The sequence below is a fragment of the Camelina sativa genome, chromosome 16 (genome assembly GCF_000633955.1).
Source record: "Camelina sativa cultivar DH55 chromosome 16, Cs, whole genome shotgun sequence".
Classification (NCBI taxonomy): Eukaryota; Viridiplantae; Streptophyta; class Magnoliopsida; order Brassicales; family Brassicaceae; genus Camelina; species Camelina sativa.
Window position 1 is genome coordinate 25476698 of NC_025700.1, and position 10113 is coordinate 25486810.

The window sequence follows — 10113 nt, forward strand, 5'->3', positions numbered from 1 at the left end:
TGTGTAGCTTTGAGATTTCATAATGATCAGTGTTTCTCTTCATATTGAATTTAAAAACAGTTTGCAATTTGCTTAACTGGGAATTTTATTGTTGTAGGGACATCATTGTTCGTGGTTCTGCTGTTTGGAATTCTAGTTTTGCCTTAAAGTTCTTAGACCAAGTCTTCCCAAAGGTACGTTCTCTCTTCTTTTTGACACTCTCGTAGTCATTCCATCACTGATCGGCTGGTGATGGTTTTATTTGATGGATCTTTTTTGTCTGATTTTGGCAACCAATCATTTGTTTTAAGGTTCAGAGCATACTTCAGATTTTTTATTGAAATTTTATCTTAAGATATGTCTTGTGAATTATGTTTTTTTAGTATTCTAATGATGATTTCATTCTGCAGCTTGCTTATGGACCGACGTGGTTATTGGGGAAGACTCAGTACATTAATCATTACAACATGATGACAAAGTAATTCGCTTCATATGTTTTTGTCTTGTTCGATCATCTTTTCTCAAGTGCCTCTTGTCATACCTGTTTGCGGAACAGCTTGTGTTGGCAAGTCCACTTATAGCTACACAACTTGCCAAATGTCTCACAGGTAACTCAACAGTAACCATTATTCATCTTTTCATTTCATTCTCATTTTTTTGTAACACAACTGTGCTTTGTTTTGTCTTTGCAGGTATCCGTCTGATTTTGGCAACCAATTATTTGTTTTGAGGTGCAGAGCATACTTCNTCAGAGCATACTTCAGATTTTTTATTGAAATTTTATCTTAAGATATGTCTTGTGAATTATGTTTTTTTAGTATTCTAATGATGATTTCATTCTGCAGCTTGCTTATGGACCGACGTGGTTATTGGGGAAGACTCAGTACATTAATCATTACAACATGATGACAAAGTAATTCGCTTCATATGTTTTTGTCTTGTTCGATCATCTTTTCTCAAGTGCCTCTTGTCATACCTGTTTGCGGAACAGCTTGTGTTGGCAAGTCCACTTATAGCTACACAACTTGCCAAATGTCTCACAGGTAACTCAACAGTAACCATTATTCATCTTTTCATTTCATTCTCATTTTTTTGTAACACAACTGTGCTTTGTTTTGTCTTTGCAGGTATCCGTCTGATTTTGGCAACCAATTATTTGTTTTGAGGTGCAGAGCATACTTCAGATCTTTGATTGAAACTTTATCTTAAGATATGTCTTGTGAATTATGGTTTTTTAAGTATTCTGATGATGTTTTCAATTTGCAGATTGCTTATGGAGCCAACATGGTTATTGGAAAATACTGAATGGAGGATAAACCTCATACAGCAGTAACAGGTAACTCGCCAGTAACCTTTCTTCATATGTTCATTTCATTCTCATTTGTTTGTGATTTTTTTAATAATCAGTATGTGCTCTTTTGTCAGACATGGATTATGAGCTACTTCGAACAGCAACTGAGTACGTTTTTTCTCTTTTCTAATGTTGTTACATACTATAAAGCAGATGCCCAAACATGTGTCGAGTTCCCTTTGGAGTTGGACTTGCTCCCCTTACATGAGCGTTGAGCAGTAACCAAGATTCCCAAGTAAGTGACCACGTTTTGCTTCCATAAAATGATCTTGAGATTTCCATGTCTTAACATCCTAACATGTTATCATTTTGTTTCTTCAGGTTTCTACAAAATACCATCTTTATGCCATTGTGGAGCATCTTTTGGTTATTACTCTGCTTAAGTTTGATGACGCCAAGGTAATATGATATAACAGTTTTATTTGATTTATGAGTTTATACTGTTCTTCACACTACTGAAATCTCGATTTTGTTCCTCAGATGATTGCTGGGCTGAAATTGCTCGTGACAACATGGTATTAAACACTTGTTTGTGATTCCTTACTTGTTCTGCAGTTTTGCTGGATGTTATCTTCGTCAAATGTGTTTTCCAGGGAAGTCTGGTGCGAAAGAAGTCAACTTTCCCTTCTGGTATTATAGCGCTTGCGGTTTATATTCACAGCAAGGGCAGTTTAGGCTCGGGATTTACTCAGATGCCAGGTAAACTGCAGAACTTCAGTGGTTCGAGGAATGAATTTTACACTTTTCCTGGTGCTAACATGCATACACATTTTTGTCCTTATAGGTATTTTACTTGCATGTATACACTTGCAGCAAAACCATGCCAGGTTCTTTAGGCCATGAGGAGCATGATGCCAATACGTTTGCAGACAGTGAGTAACAATACTTGGGATCAAATTTCAGGGAATTGATTACTTGAAGTATGAAAACTGCAACAATGATGGGTCTAAGCCGACTGTCAGGTTAGTATAATTGATGATATCAGTTGAGTTTCATGTGTCCCTCTCTCCCTTCTGTTAGTCTTCTTCCTAAAGCGTCTCAGAATTTCTTTTGTTTTGTTCCCTAAGTAAGTTTCTTCGTCTTGCAGGTGTTTTGGAAGCGGATTTATGATCCGATCATAGCTGCCTCCTTGATACAGAGGAATTCAGATAAGTACTTACACTATTATTCTCTTATACCTAAAACTTCAGAGCAGTCTTAAACATGTAAAGAAGGGTCACNTCTTCAAATCTGTTTTCCAGGGAAGTCTGGTGCGAGAGAAGTCAACTTTCCCTTCTGGTATTATAGCGCTTGCGGTTTTATATTCACAGCAAGGGCAGTTTATGCTCGGGATTTACTCAGATGCCAGGTAAACTGCAGAACTTCAGTGGTTAGAGGAATGAATTTTACACTTTTCCTGGTGCTAACATGCATACACATTTGTCCTTATAATTGTTTTGGTTTATTTATAGGTATTTTACTTGCATGTATACACTTGCAGCAAAACCATGCCAGGTTCTTTAGGCCATGAGGAGCATGATGCCAATACGTTAGCAGAATGGGTACGTTCTCACATTCTTTTTCATCTCATAAACTGGTCACTTACCTGATTTGCAGACAGTGAGTAACAATACTTGGGATCAAATTTCAGGGAATTGATTACTTGAAGTATGACAACTGCAACAATGATGGATCTAAGCCGACTGTCAGGTTAGTATAACTGATGATATCAGTTGAGTTTCATGTGTCCCTCTCTCCCTTCTGTTATTCTTCTTCCTAAAGCGTCTCTGAATTTCTTTTGTTTTGTTCCCTAAGTAAGTTTCTTCGTCTTGCAGGTGTTTTGGAAGCGGATTTATGATCCGATCATAGCTGCCTCCTTGATACAGAGGAATTCAGATAAGTACTTACACTATTATTCTCTTATACCTAAAACTTCAGAGCAGTCTTAAACATGTAAAGAAGAGTCACATAAATGTTTTATTTTTATTTTTATAATCATCTTTATGTACAGTAAAGTTAAATATTTTTGGAGCATTGATTAGATATCACGAGGATCAACAAAAATCACGGAGGAAGAAGAAGAAGAAGAAGATGTCGAGTTAGTCCAATCGGACGGGTCAGGTTCACCGGAGAGTTTCTTGAGACACCAGAGATCTTGGGCCCATGAAAGCCGTTTCCAATGAGGTACGGCTAAAGCCACCGCGTCTGATGGGCTAAGCTCTGCCGCTAGAGCTCCACATCCTCCGTCGTATCTCCCAATGTTATGCACAAAAGAGCATAAACTTCTCATTAGACGTGGACCGTCTTTGCCTTCCATGTGCATGCCATACATGAAATAAACCCAAAACTTGTCGAACACGTTAGGGAACGAAGGTAATTTCATCCATGGCATACAAGAATCGAGAAATCTCAAACCGGAGCAAACCGCGTGAGTTAACCGAGATACGCCTTTCATTTGCAGCCTGAATACATCTTTGGTGCTCCAAACGCTTAATATCGCAAAATTAGCTTCGCTGTTTGATTTGAGACCGTGTTTTTCGTTTGGCACGGCTAGAAACGTTCCTAAGCTGTTGCGGCTGGTTAAAATTGCATCGATGTCACGAGGGAAGAATTCTGAGTCTTTGAAGATTCGAGTGTAGATTGATTCGGCGGTTTCGGGAGTTAATCGAAGGATTGTGATATCTGAACCGATCGGTTTGGTATGGGCGTGAACCGGCTGGACCAACATCGTCGGTGTACGGAATTTGACATAGGAACATTTTTTGGTGAACAAGTTAATGGAAGGCTCATTAATATAATCAGTCGCCATGTACGCGTAGGTTGCGCCTTGTTGCTTGAACCATTCTTCAAGTGCTCGCACCAATTTCGTTCCTATGCCTAAGTTCCTGCTCAACAGATCATATTTAAAAGTTAACTATATATTAGTGCAATGATCATTCATACTTTAAAGAAATCTTAATAGATCTGATTTAATTTGTAGAAAGGGGATTAGTTTAATTTTGAGAATATAAAATATGCGAGAGGAAGGATGAATTTTTTTTTTTTTTGGAGAGAAGAGGAAGGATGAATTGGGGTGGATACAAGTGTCAACAAAGGGCAATTTCTTATTTTTGAATACCTAATTAACTGATTCTTGGAATCAATCAATCTACTTTTTCTTTAATTTTTATTTAAAAAAATGGAATGGAATTCGAATTTTGTAAAAGCAAAACATATATTCTCATATATACGATATAGTAAATGAATATGTTTAAAATGATGTTATTGCTTTTAAGCTAAGTGGGTTTTCTATTTCGAAATTCATGAATAGAAAATTAAATTCTCTTATATATACGTGGAAAGGAAAATAAGGAAACGGGTAAACAACTAAACATGGAATGGACACGTAAATTCTATATTTTAATATTTTAGATTTATAAAAACAATTAATGACTTCAAATAGCGAAAAATACTTGTGAACAAATTTGTTGTCCTCGTCACGTTAATTAATATGATCATTATAGATAACGGTAATGGCTAATTACTCGTCCATGATTATTGTGAAAAAAGTATGAGAGGGACCTTTTTGACATCAAACTAATTTAGTCCACAAACCATATTAATCACGAATAATGATTAATCTTGTGTAAAAAAGGAAAGAAATTACCGATGGGAAGGTGAAACACGAAGACCAAGAACATAAGCGAGTTTGACAAAGATAGAGTTGCCGCCTCTAGTCACAGTTTTAACACATCCTCTTACAACTCCTACCATCTTTCTTCCATCTCCGTACTCTGCTACCTACACACCTCCTCCCAATTTTCATTTCAATCACATCATCATGAAATTTCCATATCACAAAAAAAAAAAATCAAATCCCATATATAACTATACAGTCTCTCGCGAAAGGAAAACTGCATGCAAGATTAATAAATAAATAAACAATGACTCACCTATAAATAGTGAATGTGCAAATTCATGAAGAGTTATATTTGTTTACAGAGAGTACGTATAGTTATGAATTACCAGCATAGTGTGAGAGGGAAAATGACGAACGCGACGAACCGGATCGCCCAATAGATCAGAGACCAGAACCGGTTTGCCATGATGATTCCCGGTTTCATCACATTTTCGTTCCATCTCTTCCACGTCACACTTGTCGCTCTCCTCATCGTATTCTCTCACCACCACCGCAGCCGCAACTGCCGCCGAGGCCGCTATTTTACTCGACATGTAATATACAAGTGTTGCGACGAAGAAAAAAATATGTAAGTGGGGCGTCTTTAATTTGGACAACAACACCAAAAAAACAAAAAAAAGTCTGATGGAGAGAGAGGGGTTTTGATTTATTATTGGTGGTTATAAGTTGTGATTATTTCGTGATGTCATGTATATATAGAGACGCCTTTGCAAAGTTTATGGGAACCTTTTTATTATATTAAAAATCTTTGAATGTATTGTTTTTAATTTGGTACAATAATAATCATCACATTTAAGTTTATGAAAGAAAAATCATCACAATATATAATGCTTTCCGTAAACCGGTTGGTCGGGTACTTTTTGGTTTGTCGAAACACAAAGGTAGGAAAAATGTGACTTTAATTACAACTGTGTGATCAAGAGTAAGACATGCAATGTATGATGGACCAAAAATATACCAATTAATCGAATGATTTCGAAAAAAAGATGATCCAATCGTTTATTTATATGTTTTGGAACGAAATTAGTATGATCAAGCACGTCGATCATGTGAGAGCGGAGAGCCGACTAAAGTAGCTAGTTTCTTATATATATGTTTGTCCATTAATTCACAAAAAGGTCCATACGATTACAATTCACAGGCCGCCCCTCATAAATTAGATTAGTCTCTCCAAAACAAGATATGCAAAACTAAACTACGTGAGTAGTGTTTAACTAAAATTTAAATCAGGTATAAATTCCCCAGAGACTAAAGTTGTACAGCAACTTATGTGGGGAAAATGATGTAAAGTTAATCGAGGCATATGTGTAGTTAGTGCATATGGCGGCCGGCGGTTCTTTACGCTAAATAATTGTAGTTATTCAGTGATTTATAATATAGACATATAGAGGAATACTACTACTTCTAAGAGTTAAGATTTAAGGCCACGTATATTCAGATAGTATTTATTTTTCATGGATTTATTCCTATATATTCATCATAGAAAGAACTTTATTTGAATTGGTTTGTTATCATATAGGACGGTAATTAAGACTGCTAATGGCCCTTCATTAGATGCTATCATATATATAAATTATTAGATAATGACATGACATAACATTTGAAATACCTAATTGATAAACAACCGAATTTAGAAAAGGACAAATGTCAAGTTCATATAATTGAGAACTTTGAGTGTTCTGAATATTGGTGGATTATGAATTTAAAATATCATTTGACAAAGAAAGCACAAGGAACATAAAACATCCTATGAACAACCAGTGAGACAAACAAAAATTGACACATACAGAAAAAATATTGATTAATATCATTTTTTGCCAACAAAACCACATATTACATTTATTTATGATTCATTTTTCTCGATTTTTCTTTGTCCCTTCCGATCATTGGTCGTTGGCTCTATCTCATTGGGCTGGCTAGTGATATCTTTTAGATTGTGTCTTAACTGTAGTGAAAAACGACGTCGTACTGTAATAAAGTCCGATAAGCACTTCAGACCTAATTCAATATCCAAACGACAACTACCTCTAAAGAACTAATGTATATCCTCAGCGTGAAGCCAATGTACTACTCGTCTACTACTATTTAATCGACAGCACATATATATGTAGTTATATTTAACTGTTTCTTTGCAACAGAAAAATAGACGTTACTAATTCATAAATATTTTTGCTCTTTAAAAAACCTGTCGGTGGGAAATGATATTTTCCATAAAATGTTTTATTTTAAAGACTAATACTATAATTATCCAAAAATTCACAATAAGGTAGTGGAGTGGTGGAACAATAAAATAGTTATACCAATTTATTATCCACAAAAATGCACTAAAATCTCAATTTCTAGAACGCTTGCAATATGACTGTTCTTTGGATTATATATTTGGACAACCAACAAAAAAAAAAGAAGGAAAAGTTCTATCAAGGATAAGAATGCGTTATTCGGACTGCCTTATATTTCTATCATATCACAAGAGTCCCTTCCTTTGTGCTCTCTCCTTTTTTGCCTTTTTGTATTTCTACATGATTTTTCTTTTTTTTTTTTTGTATTTCTAAATGATTTTTCTTTCTTCTTTAATGTAACGTACAGCTACGTAATATAACTACTAATTAATGATTTAAAAAACACACGCCTCTTTAGAAAAAAACGATTTTCTAAATATAGGTGATGCGCATAAACAAGATAAACCTTCACTATATTTCCAAGTCTGATAAAGTCTTTTGTTCACATCTTATATTTAACTACCACAGTGTGTTTTGTTTTTTCAACCAACTCTTATATGCAATAAGAAGAATAGGGAAAGCTTTTTGTTCAGAAGTTAGTTAAAAAACGTGGAACTTCTGACTAAGTACTCTCAATATTTATTTATTGAACCAAAATTAAAATTAATGTTACTTTTAATTTTAGAATAACAAAATCTTATTCATTATTTATGCGAAAGAATGTATATATGTTCACAAGAATATTACTATTTTACCAAGAAACTAATTTTTTTAAAAAAAATCTGACTCTCTAAATAGGCCTCAAGAGTAAATGACTGTGACAATGAATTGGGCCAAAACAGATATTGAGGCCTACTAAGAGACCCACCCAATATGAGTTGTTTCAAGTTAAACCTCGAGACTCAGATTTTGTCGGAAACGAAACAAACGTAAGGCGAAGAAATGGGAATAGTGGCCGGGATCGGAGTTCTATTGCCATTTCCGTTCTACTGGTGGCTGTGGACGAATCCTCAGTCATGGGTCAATCTCTGCGGCCGAGGAAGAGACCCATCGACGATGATGGCGCGTGTATCTCACGTCCTCAAAGCTGCCCAACTCCTCTCTCTCTTCTCCGTTGCTTCTCTCTCCTGGCCGCCTCCGTTCTACTTCTGGCCCCTAATGGCCTTTGGCCAGTTTCTCAACTTCAGGTACAATCTTCAGCAACTCTCTTTGTTAAGTCGAAATCGAATTCGTTAGATCGATGAAATTAGGAATCTTTTATTTAGTCAACCCCAACCCCATTAGTTAGCTTGATTCCCCATTGTGTAATGCCTCACTTCTCCGCGGTCTAATCTTTACTGGTTGTTAAAGTTTTGTTCTTTTTCAAGTTTCAACCATCGAATCTGGTTTAGGCTTGTAAAAAAGTTGTACTTAAAAGGTCACATCTTTGACAGCTAGGTGAAGTTGATCTGTTGATGTTTGATATAGCATATAGGCGCACATTGTTGTATGGTCTGTTACTGAGCTCTCCTTCTTGTCAAGTCTTGTTAACTGAAAAAGGTCACAATCTTTGCAGGGTATATCAACTGTTGGGTGAAGCTGGAACTTATTACGGTGTTCGATTCGGGAAGAGCATACCTTGGGTGACAGAGTTCCCATTTGGTGTTATTAGAGATCCGCAGTATGTTGGGAGTGTCATGTCTCTAGTGGCATGCCTCTCTTGGGTTCCATTCCAATACATTCTCATCTGGTCTCTCGGTTACGTTTTCATGATGTTTCTGGAATCAAAGGAGGATCCAAATGCTCGCGCCAAATCCGTCTCCTGATTCCGCACCATAATAATTAATCCACTAGTTAGAAAAGAAGCTCAACTTCCCAAACTCAGGTCTAGTTTGATTTCTTTTATGAGTCTTGTCTTCTCTTTTTGTAAGCAAACTGATTTTACACTCTTCCTACCTTTTCTCCTGTTTTTGGTAATCTATAGAATTGTTGAACCAAGCAACTATGAGATAAGCAATGATGACCTTCCTTTTTTAATTAGCAGGCTGCAGCCTCTAAATGTTGATAATAATCTGTCAGTTTACCATCTGTGAGGCAACAAATTACACACAATTCGTCTCTTTTGCATATGCGACAGTGGATACCACATATGTAATAAACAAAAACTGAAGGCAACATGTATATATGATTAACAGAACTCAACTTGAAGGAGCAATTTGGTTATAATTTCGATGTGTAGGAAGCATCTGAAATAAATACAAAATACAGGGAATAGTTCAAAAACTAGAAGAAATATATATATAAAAACAAAAAAAGATACGAAATGTCGGGAGACACACTCGAGTAGGAACGAAAGAAGAAGTTTTGTTTATTCTTTCGACGGCCTTTTGTTTGTTTGTCTTTGGCATGGTGGATTGATACAAGACAAAAAAACATTCCTAATCTGTCTCTATACTAATCAATGATCATTATAAGCAACCAACTATTTTTTTCCTTTTTAGTTTATACTGATCTCAAACCTATATATATATATATATTTTTTTTTTTTTTGGCTTTATCGGGTTTTTGAAAGAGTAGACTTTATTTTTAAGACCCATTGTTTGCATCCGCGATCTATTGAATGTTGAAAGTTGAAACACACACTACATATATACTAGACTAGACTAGGCTAAATTAGGTGCAGCCTAACAACAGAAGATTCGACCCGTTTGTTTTCGGGTCGGGTAAACAGGGTACCTAAAGCGGAGAAACCAAACGATGACGTGTGAAAGAGTGATTGGCTAATGACAACTTCTCTTCCGTCGTACTCTTCTTTAGTTCTTACCCTCTCCTCCTTCAATTCGATTCCTTTCGTTCTCGATCGGAAAAGTCATCCCCTTTATCTTTGCTTCTCCGAAGTCAGAAAAAAAAAAAAAAAAAAAAAAAAA

At 35.8% G+C, this 10113-nt stretch overlaps 2 protein-coding genes and 2 long non-coding RNA genes across 13 annotated transcripts; 2 read left to right on the plus strand and 2 right to left on the minus strand.

The window, feature by feature from the left end:
- On the plus strand, positions 96-3343 carry LOC104752427. Of its 10 annotated transcripts, XR_761984.1 has the most exons (12): positions 96-173; positions 390-457; positions 536-587; positions 672-710; positions 1246-1315; positions 1484-1565; positions 1652-1729; positions 1811-1845; positions 2572-2678; positions 2782-2871; positions 2961-3019; positions 3145-3343. It is a non-coding gene; the product is annotated as an uncharacterized LOC104752427 (long non-coding RNA). The 10 variants fall into 10 exon arrangements; XR_761980.1 differs by having other exon boundaries at positions 390-587; positions 1405-1565; XR_761981.1 differs by having other exon boundaries at positions 390-587; positions 1481-1565.
- On the minus strand, positions 3296-5648 carry LOC104752426 (probable N-acetyltransferase HLS1). Its single transcript, XM_010474556.2, has 3 exons — positions 5315-5648; positions 4956-5089; positions 3296-4194 (listed from the first exon to the last, which is right to left on the minus strand). The coding sequence occupies exons 1-3, from the start codon at positions 5519-5521 to the stop codon at positions 3348-3350; spliced, it is 1188 nt and encodes a 395-aa protein (XP_010472858.1). The 5' UTR covers positions 5522-5648; the 3' UTR covers positions 3296-3347.
- LOC104752428 (phosphatidyl-N-methylethanolamine N-methyltransferase) lies at positions 8087-9223 on the plus strand. Its single transcript, XM_010474562.2, has 2 exons — positions 8087-8394; positions 8763-9223. The coding sequence occupies exons 1-2, from the start codon at positions 8150-8152 to the stop codon at positions 9010-9012; spliced, it is 495 nt and encodes a 164-aa protein (XP_010472864.1). The 5' UTR covers positions 8087-8149; the 3' UTR covers positions 9013-9223.
- Positions 9154-10107, minus strand: LOC109129565. Its single transcript, XR_002035766.1, has 2 exons — positions 9923-10107; positions 9154-9432 (listed from the first exon to the last, which is right to left on the minus strand). It is a non-coding gene; the product is annotated as an uncharacterized LOC109129565 (long non-coding RNA).